The sequence below is a fragment of the Gallus gallus genome, chromosome 2 (genome assembly GCF_016699485.2).
Source record: "Gallus gallus isolate bGalGal1 chromosome 2, bGalGal1.mat.broiler.GRCg7b, whole genome shotgun sequence".
In the NCBI taxonomy this organism is placed as follows: Eukaryota; Metazoa; Chordata; class Aves; order Galliformes; family Phasianidae; genus Gallus; species Gallus gallus.
The window spans coordinates 127498001-127516390 of NC_052533.1; the positions used below are offsets into that span (position 1 = coordinate 127498001).

Sequence of the window (18390 nt, forward strand, 5' to 3'; positions counted from 1 at the left end):
TGAAGTGAATCCTCGTGATGCATGTTAATTTATTTACTTTAATCACATAGGCAAATGCTTTTTGCATGTTGATGATCTAAAATAATGACTGTGCATCCATCTTGTATTGTTTGCTTTTGGATAAGATCATGTATGCATAATTTGTTTTTCTTACACAGTATATTTTTTTAACATTTATATATACTTCTTTTTAAAGCCACTGATCTGGTACTGAGAAAGATGATCAATTTTTCTGACTGCACAGTGTGTCTTGATAAGAGAAATGCTAGTGGTAAAATTGAATTTTATCAGGAACCTCTGCTGTACAAATGTTCCTTCAAGACTCGCCTGCATTTTACTTATGATAACCTCAACTCCAAAATGCCATCTATTATTAAAGTAGGTATCAAAAAATCTTTTCTTTGTTTTACTGCATCTTTGTATTACAGTTTTGGGATTTAGCAAAATATACTTTGAAATTTAAAGTAAGATGAAATACCACTGCTGTTGTTTCGCTGATGAGGATTTTTGATCGTCTTCTACTCATATGATGCAATTAATATTTTACAGCGTGTATGGAAGTGATGCTGTTTAATCTTTTGTACTTTTCCTATGGCTTTAAAAAAGAAAATGTAATCATAATTTTAAGGAAAAACTGTGTCTGAGAAAATCTCCCCCCCCCCCCCCCCCCCCCAAGAGAATAGTGTGTTTTATGTATCATCTATATCATCATATATATCATCTGTAATGAGATGAAAATGGTATCTAGGCCCAACTCTGGTGTGTAACAGTTAACAGTACTTAGTGAAGCGCATGAAAAGAAGTAGCAAGCCAAGCCCAATTCATGATGGGCAAGAGCGCAGTGCAGCTTATGAATGTCTGATACTGAATGACATCCTTACATAGTTTAAAATGGTATTGTTGTCATAAAAATGATGATTGTTATGAACTATGATTTTTTTACTGGATACCAGACAAAATAAGCATACTAGTGTGCAGTGGGGTGGTAGCAATTTGATACAGTTCATATTAAACTCTTCCATGTATTTTTAGTTATCTTTGGTCATTTATTGCTCCTGCCTCTTTTTTAGGCACATTTCAGTTTTTGAAAATCTTTTGCCTTTTTGTCTGTTCACTTTGATTTTTGATTTTGTTGTGCATAACTTGCTTTCTTTTTTGTCTATTTTACTTTTTTCCTTGGTTATCTTCCTTTTTTTCTTGCACATTTAAATATAAAATATATATAATAATATGTGTGTATATTTATATATATAAATTTATTCACAAGTGCGCTCAATGAAGTCTGAATATGTAGTTTTATGATGAGAGATCAATATTTAAGTTTTAAGTTTAAGTTATGATCTTTGACTTAGGTATTTCATTGTATTTCACTGCTTGAGCATTGTGCTCTAATTAGCTCTGTAAAAAAAATAATAAATAAATGTGTTATTTACCCTAACACATTTCGTATCTGATAACTTAATGATTTGTTGTATGCATGGAAGTTGTGTGCTGCAGTTCATTGGAATGTAGTTATTTTAAAACATGATCTTTAAAATATTTAAGTATTCAATGGACACAGCTGTATTTCCTACAAAAGTTAAGTTAAAGAAGCTGCTACCAGTAAATATCTACTTAATTAGTGGGATTAATTCCGGGGCACTTAAAGCTCATGAAGTCTCTGTTGCGCGTGATATTACTGTAGCTTCTGTAGCTATGTGCTACAGCATGACAGGTGATGCTAGTGCAATATCAGCAGCTCGTGCTCTTTACCAGCTGAAGACAAAAGCCAGCATAACCCTCTTTTTCTCCCAATCTGTAGAGATCTGTGTGATGAACTTTGTGTTGTTTACTTGGTAAAGTATATCTGTTTTCCAGTCTTGAGTGAAAGTTTTCAAGACTTGCATATTCATAGTAGCATAAACTCCTTTGTTATTGCTGTAGAGACTAGAATGGTTTTACCATCTGCATAATGCTGCAAAGTTTTGGCCAAATTAATCTTATTGAGTTAAAGCTGAGGCTTCTCTAAGGAGGAGAGTACTAAAGTCATTTTCTTCTGGCTTTATTAATTTTAGTGAGATGAATGAACTCACTGAGGGGTAAGTGGTTTTGTCTGGTGATGCAATGCAAGAGCAGGCTGATGGGAAGGCAGTACCATACAGACCCAGGAATGTAACAGAATTTTATAGTAGTTTAATAGAAATTTTGTCTTTTATCTACAGTTCTACCCAACGTTCCTGTCTTCCATTATGATACAGGCCTTAGGTGCAACTTTAAAGAAAACTTCTGACAAAATAATCTTTTGTCTAACAAATTTTACAAGCTGTTTGCCTTACACTTACTGTTGTTCATTTGCAGGAAAAAGGTTACAGATATGCTTTAAATCAGCTGACGTTGAAAATGGTATTGAACAGTTAGATTCTAATTTCCAAAGTGTGTTTTAGGATTTTGAATGCTCTCTTCTGTCAGAGAATTTCAAAGAACAGCAGAAGTCTGATACCTAAAATTATTTTGCTAGTCTATATAGAATGACTAATAACTACCTTGTCATTTATTCTGTATAACTAGAGCTGTGACTTACTAATAATTGTACTCCTGTAGATTTATTCACATTATCTTACTGGTATACTAGCACATTTTGATGCACGTCATATTACTGTATTATATTACCTGTCTATGGATATCCAGTACTGTTTGTAAAGTAACTTTTCATGTTTCATAAATTGAAATGTATTAAGAGTAGTGCTGATATGCAGCTACTTTTCATTTTCATTATTTTCATGCAAAAAAAAAAAATTATAAATTGTACCTGGAGCTAAAGAATATATTTAATGTTAAAGAAAATAACTTTATTTCTGTAATTGTGTTTCATGGAGCTGCCATGTTAATGAAAGGTAACTTTCTTATCAAGTCTAAATTTTTACATTATAACAAGAAAACGCTCAAAATTATTTTGAAGTATTGAATATAATAACTAAAATATTGCTGAAAGAGGGTAACGTTTCCCCTTGGTAATTGCAATTTTCTCAAAGCTTTCTTTCATTTAGAGAGGTTTACTTAATGACATGTTTTCAACTGGAATATGCAGAGAAGCTGTTTTGTCACACTTCACTTGGATTGAATCCTTCTCCCACTCCTCAGTCATTACTTGTCCACTTGAAATAGTGTTGGGGATAGGAAAAGAATCAAAATGAAAGAACTTGAATGCAAAGACCAGTGTATCTAGATTTTCTTTAGAATGCAGAGATTTTTATGAAATCTTTGTAAGGATATTTAATTAAAACTACTTATATGGTTTGGAAATGTCTTTAGCAATAGTTGTAAAAACAAACAAAACCCCCCAAAACCCAAGCAAACAAACAGTCCCCAACAAACAAAACAAAAACTCCAAACTAAAACAAACAAAAAAACCCCCAACCAAGCATAATAATTTACATTTGACTTTTAACATAAAAATTTATTGTGTAGCAACCCAAAGAGACAGTCATCGTTTGCAGCCCTTTGCCCTGTGTTGTATGTATTACAGGTTTTATTTTTAGAAATTAGAGTGCACTTAGAAAATTAGTATGAGCCATATAGTTTAAAAGAGACTTCGATGAGAACAGTGCTTTGACTTTAATTTCTTTTGTTTTCTTTGATGTAGATTCATACATTTGTTGAAAGTTTGAAACTTTCAATCTCTGATCAGCAGCTTCCTATGTTTATACGCATAATGCAACTTGGCATTGCTCTTTATTATGGGGAAATAGGCAACTTTAAAGATGGAGAAAGCGAAGATTCAATTTGCCACACAAAGGATATGTTGGGCAACATCACAGGTAAATGCAATTTTTGTGTGTTGAAACACTAGTTTATTTGCTTTTTACAAATACAAGTGACCGAGGCTAGCCATAGCAAATAGTTTTGGCAGTCTGTAATTTGATAAAGCCAGTTCATTGTGCTCTAAGTATGTAATGCATTAAGATCTTTTTCGTGTTCTGGGGATCTTCACAAAACTGAGGTTAAGCTTATATAAAGGCACTTCAGGAGCTGTGACACAGGGAAGTAATTTGATTTATCACTATTTGTGCAGTGAGATACCTATCTGTAGGCAGTTTGTTTGTTTGTTGTTTGATCTGTTATTTAGTTTAGGTGGGGCTGCAACCAGTTTCAAAATGCTGTTTTTCATCTTTCTGTGAATGTTACTAAAAATAGATATATTAACATTTGATCTAAACAGCAAGGTATGGCTTTGCGGTATGTTCTCACTAGTTTAAGTATCCTTTTATGTTGTGTAGTCTCTAGCTTTTTATTTTTGTATAAAATTTATTTCCTCTTCTTCATGGTATTTCATGGTCACTTAATGAGATTGATCTTCTGAAAATCATAACACTGAAAGGTGAATTTTCTTTACCTTTCTGTTTAGTGTCTTGAGGCATTTAGCATAACAATCCGAGGTTGAATTTGTCTGGGGGAGTAGAATGCAAGAGTACTGCAGGATTGCTTTTAGGAAATTCTTGTTGAATGTGAAAGTAATGCAGCAATATTCAGCTATGCTTGTCTGAATAGTATTACAGTAGTTAAAGACTGTCGGTATAAAATACTGATTTTTTTTTTGTTCTTTTTAAGAAATATATAATTTCAATTTACTTAAGCTTATGTGTATATTTTTTAATCCTATATTACTGCCTTCTTTGGCTTCAGAAAAATAATACATTATTGGAAAGACCACAGCAGTGGATTTTTTTTTTGCCAAAAAGTAGCCTTTAATGTTGGTTGGCACAGATAACTATGTTGCTCTCATGCCAGATGTATAATTCTCTGTCAGGCTGCTGCTATGTGGAACTGAGCAAATAAATAGGATGTCTGTAAATAGTTCTCCTGTATTTTCTTTAAAGTTCTGTACTATAAACTATTTGCCTTACAAGAAATATGGAGTTTGTTACACCATATGATTAGAAGTACTTAATTATTTATATTCTGAAAATACTGACTTAATTTTCTCCTGGAACTTTAAACAGCATACAGTTTTTAAAAGAATCTCTAACATGCATTGTAAGAACTCCTTGTATCTAAGCAATGTTTTAATTTATGTTGGCAGGAGAAAGGGTAAAGTTCTGCAGCTGTAGGGTTGTGTTACTCTTGCTTTCAGACAGAGGTTTTTTTTTGTACTTTGGATATTTTTCATTCATTTCTATCAAAGTTCAAGCAAATCTGGCCTTTTGTGCCATAGCTATTTATGATGCATTTAGAGTTGCTTGAACTTTGTATCTGCATTCCTGGAGCTACAGATGTGAATAGGACCATTTGAATATAGAGAAGGGAATACAGAAGTCCTGTGAATCAATATAAGGACAGCAGAGACTGGTAGGCAGCAGGTTTCAGATGAAAAGGTCCAAGTACTGAAGACAGAGGATAGCTGAGTAATGAGAAGGCTAAAATGAACAGGTATGTATGGAAGAGGATGCCTGTGAATAGGAGAGAGATGGAGAGGTTTTCTTATTTCTTTCCTGTTTAGGGTATGAGACGGATGGTGAAACAAAAATACAGCTTAGGGGAGGATTAAGATTAAAGCAAATGGCATCTGCCTGAAAACATTTAATCTTTTCTACATCTGGAATGAAACTCGACATTCTTAGGTCCAAATATGAGTAAACTCTTTGTCAAAATGTCTCTTGTCATCCTTTCTAATGAATGACAATTGTTGTATGTAGCCAGGCCAGAGCTGCAGAAACTGTTTTATAAGTCCATTTCTGTCTTCACTGCAAACCATTTTACTGCCTATACCCTAAGGCTATTACCAACTGTTTTCCTTTATGCCAGTTATGCTTGTTTGTTGTATATGTACAGTATACTTACGTAGGCAAAACATGTGCATGTTAGTGTGTACACGTAGAAGCAAAATTTTTAGATATCCAATGATTTTTTTCCTCTCATTTAGAGCAGTTTAGCAAGAGTGACAATTAGATATTACCAGGTTATTCATACCATCAGTTTGTGAGGTACCTATTTTTTTCCTGACTTCGTGTTCTATCTCTGATTGGGAAGGAGATACTTTCTTAGAATTTCGTGATGCATTTTTTGTCCAAATTTCCAACCACAGATTTGAACTTTTCTGAGGAAACTTTGAATATGCTACTATTTTCAGGAGAAAAAATATGTAATCAAGACAAATAATAAATGACATGTATTATCTGCTGAGCTATATTAACCATGTTTTTTTCCAAGAGGACCGCTTGATGAAATCCAAGACTAATTCCACAGGAATTGTGCCTAAATTCTTTACAGTTTAATAATGTCCAGACCTACTTTATAGGTTATATTTCTGTAAGTCTTTGAAAGGCTTTTGAAGGTTCATTAAGTAGTTTAACCCAGTATTGATCAGTAAACAGTTCTATCTTTTTCAGTTTAAAGAATTTATCTGGCCCTTGTCACTGGCTTGTCACTAAAATGTAGTCTTTTGAATAGAACTTCATATATTGTTGTCAACTGAATTAATCAACGATCCATTTTTAAGAGTATTCCAGCAGCAATTTGTTTTAAATGCTCTTGTATACCCAAACATTTGACTAGGACCTTGACATTTGCCAGCAGAGGTAGCCTACATTATGGATGTATATTGTGCTGTTTCTAAGGAAAATCCACTCAAATTCTTTTGTGCTGAAAGCATTTGAAATACATTGATAGTAATGGGTCAGAATTGTATATGGAAACTTGCTTTAATACTGTAGATTAATTCAGTTAATGCTGCGTGGGTATTGAACTATGTTCCAGCTCAGGACATTTTCTTCTGAGGTTTTGGGGGTTGTGTTGTGCCTTGTGGTCTTGAATGTTGTTGTGCTGGTAGTAGAAAGGAGGAAACTGATGTATTTCACTGCAGATCCACACAAAAGAAGGATGTAAATGACAGTATGTCGGTGATAGCTATGGGGGACTGGGGCTTGAACATAGGCTTTTGGTTTGTAAGGGGAGAAGAAGGGCTAGTGTAAATCAGAATGAAAACAATTATAGCATGGAAAAGAAGAAGGCATGGTGTGGAGGAAAACTGAAATTGCTGAGGTTGATGATCTAAGGCTGAAATACTGTAACATTTTAAATAAAATTTGAAGCTTAGAAGTTTGAAAAATAGAAAAAACTCAGGCAGAGAACTCTGGCTCTTGTTAGACAAAGAAATTGGAGAGTAGCTGAATTTGGCAGGGGCCTCTGGAGCCATCTGGTCCAACCACAACTTGAGCAGAGATACCTAGAACAGGATGCCCAGATCCACATCCAGGTATCTGAAAATCTCCAAGACGACTCCACAGCCTCTTGGCAACCCGTGCCAGTGCTCTGGCACCCACACATCACAGAATTCAAGAGAGAGCCTCTTATGCTCCAGTTTGTGCCCGTTGTCTCTTGTCCTAGCACCACTGAAAAGAGCCTGGCTCTGTCCTATGTACATCTTTCCCTCAAGTGTTTGTGGACATTGACGAGATCCTTCTGAGCTTCCAATTTGAGCAGTTTCAGGTCTCTCAGCTTCTCACTAGAGAGGTGCTTCAGGCCCTTTATCATCTTGGTTGCCCTGTGATGCACTCCGTCCAGATCCTTCTTGTACTGGATGGCCCATCACAGGGTCCAGTACTTCAGGTACAGCCTCAGCAGTGCTGAGTAGAATGGAGGGATCACCTCCTCCTTCCTGCTGGTAATACTTTTCCTAATGCAACCCAGGATACCATTGGCCTTGGTGTCAGCCCATTTCTCTAGTGTTGGAGGTCTCTCTGTATGGGTGGATCTTGAGTGATTTAGCTTGTCCTTTCAGTTTTGTCATCTGCAAATTTACTTGAAGGTGTGATCTATCCCATCATCCAGAATACTAGTGAAGATGTTAGATGGGACTGGACTCAACATTGGCCGCTGGGATACTTCACTCAATATGAGCCTTCAACTGTACTTTGCATTGCTGACTCCTATCTTTTGGGCCCTACCGTTTAGTCAGTTTTGATCAGCCCTACTGACCACTCATGCAGCCCATATTTCAACAGCTTCTCTCAGTCTGGATGTTAGGAAGAGGTTCTTTACCAACAGGGTGGTCAGGCACTGGAACAGGCTTCCAAATGCAGTGGTCACAGCACCAAGGTACTAGAGTTCAAGAAACATTTTGAACAATGCTGTCAGACAGGGTTTGAATTTTGGGAGGGCTCGTGTGCAGTCAGGAGTTGGACTATATGGAGTATATGGAATATACCTTCTGAGTATATTCCTACTCAGGATATTTTATGATTTATAGTTTGTGATGGGAGACAGTGTCTCAAAGGCCTTACTGAAATATAGGAATATCCAACAGTATTCACTGCTCTTGTCTCATCCATCAGGCTGGTCATTTTGTTATAGAAGCTTGCCAGGTTGATCAAGCAGTACTTCCACCTGGTGAATCTATACTGGATGTGCTTGATAATTCTTAGGTCCTTCATGTGGAAAAGTTTTCCAGGATTAGCTGTTCTATTACCTTACCAGAGATCAAGGTGGAGCTGACAGCTTTTAAGATCAAGGAAGGAAGGTTTAGATTGAATGTCAGGGAGGAGCTCTTTACAGAGAGAGTGATGAGGTGCTGGAACAGGCTGCCCAGAGAGGTTGTGGATGCTCTGTACCTCGAGATGTTCAAGACTAGGCCCTGTCTAGTATCAGATCTGGAGGTTGTTGGCCCTGCCTGTAGCAGGGAGGTTGGAACTTGATGATAATTGGTGGGGTCCCTTCCAACCCAAATCATTCAGTATTTCTAAGAAGAGCTGGCAGTTCTCTGGGTCTTTCTTTTTTCTCTTCTTGAAGATACGAGTGACATTTGCTTTCCTCCAGTTTTGAGTTGGTTTTCCCAGTTGCTGAGACTGACCAAACACTGTAGAGAGAGGATTCATAATCTTATCTACCAGCTCCATCAGAACTTGTGGTTGCATCCTATCAGAGCCCATGGATTTATGAATGCAAAAAGAGTGGACTAAAAATGAGAAGATTTAATGGCTTTGGTGAAAGTGCAAGACAAGTAGATGGCAGCATAGCTGAGAGGGATTTGTACAATTATGTTAAGACTTACTGAGCAAGAAGCTTAGGGCAGGTGTGAGAAGCTGGGATTATGAGCAGGATGAGCTACTGAGCTTCTGAGAGGGATTTTAACCATTGTGATTGTTGACTCCTCTGATTGCCTTAAATTCTCTATTACGAAATATTTTTTCTGCGTAGATTTAATTTCATGAAAGATGTTACCAACATATGGAGCTTGTTGCTCAGGTGTAAAATGGCAGTAATAACGGTACTTTTCCATCTCAAAGGAATATTGTGAAATCTAATATTTGTAAAGCACGCAGACCCTGTTGTGATCTTTACTCTCAAAAGTTAAATGGAAAATCTGGAAGTCCTCTATGAATGTGCGTAGTTAATACTCATACAACACTAAACAGAATAACATGTTGCATGGATTCTATAAAACTAAGATTTTTGAAATGCTGTAGTATTCCTTTTTGAAAACTGAGTGGTATGTGCAGTATTGAGTGGTATGTACAGTATTAAGTGGAGTATTTGGGGATACTAATGGATCAAAAAGAATACGAAGGGAATGAGTTCAATATATTGTCAACTTTGGGCTGAATCATAATGGAGCTGAAAAAACCAGATGTAAATAATTTGTGATAGCAAGAAAGTGCATAATTTGTTGGAGAAGGAGTTGACCCTACAGTGCTGTACTAGGATAAAAATGGGAAAACTGAATAATCATAGAACCATAGAATGGCCTGGGTTGAAAAGGACCTCAAAGATCATCTGCTGTGGGCAGGGTCACCAACCACTAGACTAGGCTGCCCAGAGCTACATCCAGCCTTGGATGTGTAACACTGAAGTAGATTTATTTATCCATACTTGACTGAGAAGTTTGGGTATAGTTACTCTTAAATAGTGGAGAAAATCACCCCCAGTTTGACTTATATATCAGGATATAAGATTGTGTGTGCTAACTTAGACTTACCTGTTATTTTTTGTTATAGATTTATCTGCTCTTTTTGTGCATCTCCTCTCGAGTATTAAAGAGATGGAGGTGCTCATTATCTTCACAAGATATAGGGATGCACTGTACTATTGCAGCTCTTCATCTTTTCACGTGCATACGAGATGAGCATTCTGTGCAGTGAACCCCACAGTCCTTTTTGTCTTCTAGCCTAGCCCCATTACTGGGGTGTCTTCCTTGCTGATACCCTTTAGTATTCTGCCAAGGAAACTAGGTGTACTTGAAATTCATATTTCAACAGGCTGTAAAGATGCAACACGAACACCCGTGGAATAGGACTTGAGGGATCATTCCATTGTGCAGCTGTTTTAACAGACAGTGTGATGATGAATAACTGCATTGTAGGCATCTGTAATGATATATTGCAACTGGTTCCTGAAAGCCATATGCTGAAGATGAGTATCAAGTTTGTTGTATGGACAAGAGATTTTGTTAATTTGGAATATGTGTTCAGACACAGAATTTCTTGCATATGTCAGCACCAGTTATGTGAGCAGCAGTTACAATGAGCAGCAAAGAAAAGTGAAAATTAAATAATGTAAAACTATAAAATGTGTAAATCAGGGCGACCAACTTTGTTTATCTGAAATATTTTTTATTGTTTTAGGAATGGTAACCTTTTCTGTGGAGATCTAGATTTCTCTGAATGCATTTTAAAATTTGTTTTATGTTGTCCTTTTCTTTTTGTCTTGGAAAACATTCATACTCCTATTTGACTGCAGATCCACAAATCTAATTAAATTTCTGAAATGTATTGGCATGAGTCACACATTGACCTTTTGCTTTTGCTTATTGCATAGAAGTTTAAATATCAATGTCTTCTGCTGTTCGTAGAAGTGGTTCATGAGAATATGAGTAAGAATATGAAATGAAAATGTTTCTCAGTTTGTCATTGTCAGACAATGAGAATCTTCATCTTCCTGTCAGATATCATCTCTTATGTAACACTTTGAGCTTAATTGTTCTGTAATTTGTACTTCAGTCCAGAGGCTCTTGCCGTTTTCCTGGGTTATTTCATCTGTGATATTTCAAATTATTTATTTGTCATTAAAATAGAGCTATCTCTTACCTCTTGCCCTGGTTCTGGTGTTTTAAAATGACTACTGCTTGCTTGTAGCTAACCTTAACTAATTCTTATGCATCTGCTTGTAATGTTATTGGAGTAGAGATAGTGTTTAAGGGATTGATATTTCTAAATGATTAGCAATCCTAAGTTGTCTTGTACATTACTCCCAAGTAATGAGAGCATACTAGAATAATTAATTCTGTTAGTTCTTTAGAATAATTAATACTGTTTCAGCTCTTGAGTATTGTTGTAGCATCATTCTTTAACTGAAATGTTGTTAATAAATGTAGAAGGTAATTGTTTCTCTCCCTCCTGCCACATTCTCTTCTCCATTAGTTTTCCACTAGCATTGTTTCAATTTACAGTAAGACAAGACAGCTGGACATAGAATAGAAGCTTGGAAAGTTTGTCTGGTAGATAGAGATGAATGCCTTGAGCAAAAGTGTTCTCTAAAGCTGAACTTGAAGCTTTCATATATTGCAGTAGCAGTTCATATTCAGTGAACCCCACGACTCAGCAGTAAAAGGAAATTGGCTTTGTTGTTGTTTTTTTTTTCTCCATTCATTTATGGTAGTCTCTAAGGTAGGAACGTATTCTGGCCTAGTAGGAGCCAGAGATTTGAGTTTAGGAAAGATGATGTTCTGGATGCAGGAATAAGAGACAACCTTTATTTTACTGTTTTGCCATTCTCACTTCTGGCTACTTGGAGCTCTGCAGTGGGTTGTCTTGTGCAAAATAAGAAGTATCTTTAAAGTGTGAAAGTACTGTGCCTTGACTGAATGACTGTTTTAGTACTATATCCATGGTATAGCTATGATGGCATTAGATTTTCAACTGGAAGATGTTGGGATTAGGTACAGTTTACTTTTAAAAGGAGATGTGGGATACCTTTCAGACTAGAATTTGGTATGTAGGATTTTAATTTCTGCAGATGTTAATACCGCTTCAGTTACATGCGAGTTTTTGTTCATACTTCGTTCTTAGTGTAAGATACATGTAGTAGATCATGAGCTGCTTCTTTTTTTAATATGTACTGTCAACTGCAACTATTTCAATGTCAACATTCCAGCTATTAACATAGTGAATATTATGAATGGATTTTGTGGGATTCAATTTATTGCCTTTCTATGATACAGTGTGCATCTTCTTCCAAAAAAAAAAAAAAAAAAATCAGCTTGACAACACAGCCATTGAATAAGATTTATGATCACGTTGGGAGCAACATTAGTTGTTTCTATACATTTTTATGTAGTAATACACAAAGGAAAATTGCACAGAAAATGTTTGTTACTTGAAAGCATACATGTTACTGTATTTGACATTTCTTAAGGACGGCTCCCGATGCAAGGACAGCAGGATTGTTTTCAAAGGTTGCATTCTCTGAGTCAGCACTGAAGCTGTTGTTACTAGCCAGATAACTCCATTTCCTTCAAGCTTCTTTCTTTCTTCTTACATTATTAATTCCACAAGTGCTGTGTTCATCATTAATGATATTGTCATCATAGCTGTGAGTTTGCAGTGTCTTCTTTAGCTTATAGCAGGTAGAATATGGATGAGGAAATGAATTTTAATATTATTTAATGATACAAGAGTGAATGTCTGCAGCTGTGTTCTTAAATTACTTATTAAGTTTAATTTGTGCATTTTCATGGTTGATTCAACCAGGTGAAAATTCATAATATTGGCAGAAGGGATGGTGATGCATTCCTGCGCTCTCCTCTTAGTTTCACCACTTGCATTTCTGTAGCCACAGAGTTGAATCAGAGACCTTAGCTGACTGAAAACCAATACAGGCAGAAAAAGAATATTAAGAGACTGATTTTCTACTCAGTTTCAGACTTTTTGTAAAAGTCAACTTTACTTTTCCCTTTATTCTTCATTTTATTAACTATCCCATGCTAATTTGATTGTATTCCTCCTTCCTCTCACTATGCCTTGTGGGTTTTTTTTTTTTTTTGCTTTGATGCCCTTCTAGTGGGTGTTCTGACTTGAAGGCAAGGAATGATGCAGCATCACAACGTAAAGTAGCATGAGAGTTCATGTGTTCAAGGCCTGCTCTAGAAAAGCTGAACTCATTGTTCAAAGTTTACTGGCATTTTAGTTTTGCTGTACTTCCTTTTTTAATAGGATGAACAGTACTATAGAGCTTTAACTGTGCACTGACAGAGTTTTTATCACCATATTTCACAATCATATATATATTTGCTCCTGGTACAGTAGTTAGCATAGTTAATTGGAATCACAAAGCTTCTGTTTTTTAAAGTACATAATATTTTATATTTTATGTATTATAAAGGAATGCAGGTTGTATTTGTTTTCACAGGTTGTTGCAGGCTGATGTATATTTGTCTGATTTTGCACAATGGTTGTGGTAATTTTGTGATAGAAGGTGTGTTTGCATCTTCATCTTCTGTCTTACAGTATATAGATATAATAATTTTAGTGTATCTGCTGTTCTGTCTTAACGACTTCTAAAATATTAAAAAAGACTATTAAACTCTTATTTTGCATTTTTTACTGTTGTCTTTTGTGTGTACACATACTACAGCAAGAGGTACTTGAAGCCATGGCTTAACAGGATTGTGTGGAGTTGATGTGGACTACATGGACCAACTGTTGTATTTAACCCATATACCAAACTTTTTCTCTTTTGGCACATGTTCCACCATTTCTTTTATGCTTGCCAAATACAGTCTAGGCTAAACTACTTAAGCCATGCTTGATACAAGTTCTTTATTTTAGGATAGTTGGAGGGAAGCTTGCTTTGCCTTATGAGATGTAATCAAGCATGTACAGAGGATTCTGATGTATTTTTTAATGCTTTCTCCTGTACTGTCAGTGTTTATGTGATTTGGACACCTGTTCATCCTCAGTCTAGTGTGAAGACAGGTAGCGCTGAAGCTTAAGGGTGGGTCCTCTGAGTTTGAAAATAAGTAAATAGAAAATGAATGTGCCCATGTCTGTTTGATAGAATGATCAATATCTTTTTTCCCTGGGGGAACTATACTGCATCATGCACAGTGTATAGAACTGTGAAATAGTTACTACCATTCTAGACTCCCATAAGCATGATGATGAAGCCAGACAGGCTAAGTTAATTGTGCGGTGCACATTTGGATCAGGAACCTTTGGAAAAATACCTCTGTTGTTCTGTATATTATTCTTTTCCACAGAAAACCAGTGTTTGGCTTATTGGTTTACAGATGATGTATGCTTTTTGCAAAACGTAGATAAACCTATGTCTTAGAATACTTGAAACAAAATATGTTTTCAGCCTTAATTTTTGGTGCTGTGATGTGTCTACATCTTCCTTGCTATAGCTTTTGCAGATGAATTCATTTTTTTTTAATTTTCATTTTTAAAATTGAAAGCTATAAAATAGTAATATGTCAGTATTCAGTAGGATTTAATTTGCAGCTTCAGAAGGTCCCTGTTGGAAGAAGTCTTCAATACCACATGCTTTCAAGACAATTTCTGGTGTAGCTGCGTATGTACCATAATAAAATTTTTGCAAACTCTTAATATTTTGAAGAGGAAAATCTTTGTGAAGCAAACAAGTATTTGAAAGCTTAAGTAGAAATTTTTAATTACTAGGTGTCTATCCTATGACTATACATCAAATATTTCTGAATGATGAGGAGTCTTGTACTAGATACACTTTGCATGCTGTAGTTTTGAGAACAATAAATGAACTACCAAGCATGGGTGATTTGAAATCTGACTTAGTTCTTGTGTTAAAAGGTGCAGAAGATGAAACAGGCTCAGTAATGCAATATCCTACACAGTATGTTACTCAAGATCCTTATCTGCATCAAGACGATGACCAGCAACAAGGATGGGTTTCTTGGGCTTGGTCTTTTGTTCCTGCAATTGTGAGTTATGATGATGAGGAGAATGAATCTAGCGGAACTGATGATGGAACAACACTGCGTCAGCAGAAATCTCAGTCTCTCAAGGATCCCATTATTTCAATTGGATTTTACTGTTCAAAGGCAACGGTGACTTTTAAGGTGAGGATTTCTTTGTCATTTAGGATTTTAAGAGTTTGTTGAGGGTGCCTAAAGATTTTGTGATTGTTTATCTACTGTTTGATTTGAGACTGGCAATGATGAATAACAACAGGAAAAAAGGGAGTGTTGTAAGTTAATTTCATGTAATAATACTTTGTTAATTTCAGTGGGAGGTGGTTTTGCTATTTGAAGTAGAATTTAAGTGCAAACACTTAAAGAGAAAGGGAAGCCTGCTGATACACTTGGATGAATGCTTTGTGGGGAAAATCTTAAAAAGCTTTTTGTGAAATTTTATTGTGGTATTCTACCCATCTAATGCTTGTATTTATTTATTATGGAAGGGTTCTAACTTGAGAAAGCATGACAATGAGCGTTAGAGGAGTTTGTGTGCAAATATGAATTTAAATTGATAATGTTGTTTTTTCCCCTTGAATAATAAAAAAAAAAATCGATATAGTTCTTGGGCTTCTCTATAGTCCTTTCATGAGTTTGCAGAAGGGAATGGACAGAGTTGGAGCAAGGCGCTGAAATGTACTGATTGAAATAAAAAATTAAGGTTCTGGCTTAGCAAAATACTTCTAAAGCATGTCGAAGTATATGCAAGTTGTTCTAGATATACAACTGTAGTAGAAAGTGGCTCCTGGTTTAACAGTTAATTGTGTTAAGTAAAGGCCAGAACTCTTCTTAATGGGAAATAATACTGCTTCCATGAGCAGAGGAATCTAAGGTTCATTATTAGGACTTTGAGATGTTTGGATGAAGTTCAGTATTTCAGTAACCCTTGTATAATGTTAATGTGCCTGATTATGCCATCAGTACCAGCAACACCTCCCTCTCCCTCTGCCTGTTTGGCTTGCCATTTGTGCCAGAGACAGTGGTTTGAGTGGTTGCATGGCTCCTTTCTCTTAACTGTTTTTGTTAGGTGTCATAGCACATCATTTAGCATCTCGGTAGTTGGCAGAGAGAATGAGACAAATGATTTTGAGAGCTGTAGGCATTCCGTAGGGGATATCCATATCTTCAGTCTCCTGTCAAACTTGATTGCAAAATTTAAGGGCATGAAGCATCAACAAACATTACGTTCTTTCGTCAATCTGTTTCAGCCATCATTAAAAAAAAAAAAAAAAAAATAAGGCTAAAGAAATTACGGAGACTTTTCTTCTGCCTTCAATTAAATCTCTGGAACACCACTAAAAAAACTTTAAATTCTCATTATCGTAGTTCAGCATGTTCTTTCTTCTGTGCTTTGTCATACACTATTAATTTGGTGCACCCTTTCCTCATGTGAGAAAGCTTGTTAAAATAATAATAACTTTTCTTGAACAGAATTTACTGGGTAAGGCTTTCATAGAATCATAGAATGGCCTGGGTTGAAAAGGACCACAATGATCATCTAGTTTCAATCCCCCTGCTATGTGCAGGGTTGCCAACCACTAGATTTCCTAGTGTTTCTTTGGCAAGCTTGTGCGTTTTTATATTAGGAAGTGATAAAAACTACTTAGAATATAACATCTTAAACTATAAATTTTAAATGTGAAGTACAAGACTAATATGGTGACATTTAGGAGGAAAACAGAATTCATTGTTCTGCTTACATCCAAGGAATGTATGGAATTAATTTGTGGTTCATATTTTGGTTAAAAAATAAGGTCAAGTTTCTGGATTAGCATTCTGAACAGTTGATATCATTTCAGCTAAAAATCATGCCAAATTAAATGTTGCGTTTTCTAATGACAGTGTAAATGATTCTTGTAATGTCTGAATTCTTTTAATCAATTAATTGGTTTTCCTCTACAATAATTGCACACAGCTGAAGGTTGATCAGTGACTTTTAAAATCCAATTTTCTTGAACATTTGGATTACAAAATTTTACTTTGAAACAGCAACCATGTGTATCCAGTCCTGGCAATTATAATGAGAGCTTGTGGTTATCTAATATAAAGATCAGAATTATAACTATTTAAGCTGCTCAACATAATTTATTTTCTTTAAGTGCAAAACAGTCTTGAATGTTTTGTATCTCTTCTCCTTTTGTCTTAGCTCCCGATTATATGCTTTTTAAACAGAGTGTATATGAACTAACACTTTTAAGTGTTTACATCAAATCATGAAAGAAATACGGATGTATGTTTCTTTGAATTGCCATTAAAAAAAAACCAAAACAAATACGATTGCAATTCAAACTGTTTCCTTAATATTATCACTATTTAATTTTTTATTTTTTTGCTGGGAAGAATAATTCATATTTATGGATTTTTACAGCAATTTACAAACTAATTTGAAATCACATGAATGATATTGCTGTGTATCTGTTTCATCTTTTGCATAGTTTCTCTTTACAGAAGTTGTAGTTTGCTTATCTAGTGGATGTAAAACTTTTTGTTATGGCATACTTCAACTAGAAGTTGAATATGAGAAGTTCTAATATGGGTAATGTGTCACAGCTGTTGAACTGCACCTGTTTCCTGCTTGTTAATAAATTTTGGCTATAGTTGAATTTGTCTTCATCAGTTCTTTGTGTTTTAATGACATTATGTCTGTTTAATACTAATATTGAATTATATATGGTGTTTATCCTATTGTTTCATAGCTCACTGAAATGCAAGCTGAAAGTAGTTATTATAGCCCTCAGAAAGTAAAATCCAAAGAAGTTTTATGCTGGGAACAAGAAGGAACCACAATTGAGGTAATATTCCATTGAATTTTTTATTCATTGTAAGTACTGTAGTAAATAGTTTCTAAGACATAAAATATTTTGAAATTACTTTGTGACTCATTTTCATATTTTCCTGGTTGTGTTTGTGTAATAATGACACATAAAAGTGGAAGGCATTAATCTGATATCTGATCACCATAACACTAGAATTTTAGAGGAATTATAAATATCATAATTGTTTAACTTACAAATTAGAGCACTAAAGATATGAAAGTTAAAGATATTCCCATTCATTTTCTTCTTTTTCTATTTGTCATGGACGGGAATTCTTCAAAATATCACACTTTTTCCCTCACTAGGTCCTTATGAAAGGTGAACTTTTCTTTGATTGCCAAGTAGGTTTTGTTGGCTGCCAAGCTATGTGCCTTAAAGGAATTATGGGGATTAAAGACTTTGAAGAGAACGTGAATAGGAATGACGAAGTGAGTATATTGAAGTATTAGTTGACTTACTGAACAAAGCAGTGCTGGTATGCTTTATTAAAATATTTAATCGCAAGAATTGGAAAAGCTGGTGTTATCAATTGTCATTTAAGTTTTTTGGATGCGTCACTACAGTATAGAACTCAGTCTGTTTTCCTTTGGGTTGAAAAGACTAGAATCTAGAAGT

At 35.3% G+C, this 18390-nt stretch overlaps 1 protein-coding gene across 7 annotated transcripts in view; it reads left to right on the plus strand.

Annotated features, from left to right (window-relative positions):
* The window catches only part of VPS13B (vacuolar protein sorting 13 homolog B), a 411590-nt gene that overhangs the window by 35691 nt on the left and 357509 nt on the right, over window positions 1-18390 (plus strand). For all 7 annotated transcript variants that reach the window (XM_040695919.2, XM_040695916.2, XM_040695918.2 and 4 more), the window contains exons 6-10: window positions 197-378; window positions 3623-3797; window positions 14796-15064; window positions 17656-17751; window positions 18081-18203. In XM_040695919.2, the coding sequence (XP_040551853.1) occupies window positions 197-378; window positions 3623-3797; window positions 14796-15064; window positions 17656-17751; window positions 18081-18203 (845 nt within the window). The remainder of the gene's footprint in view (window positions 1-196; window positions 379-3622; window positions 3798-14795; window positions 15065-17655; window positions 17752-18080; window positions 18204-18390) is intronic.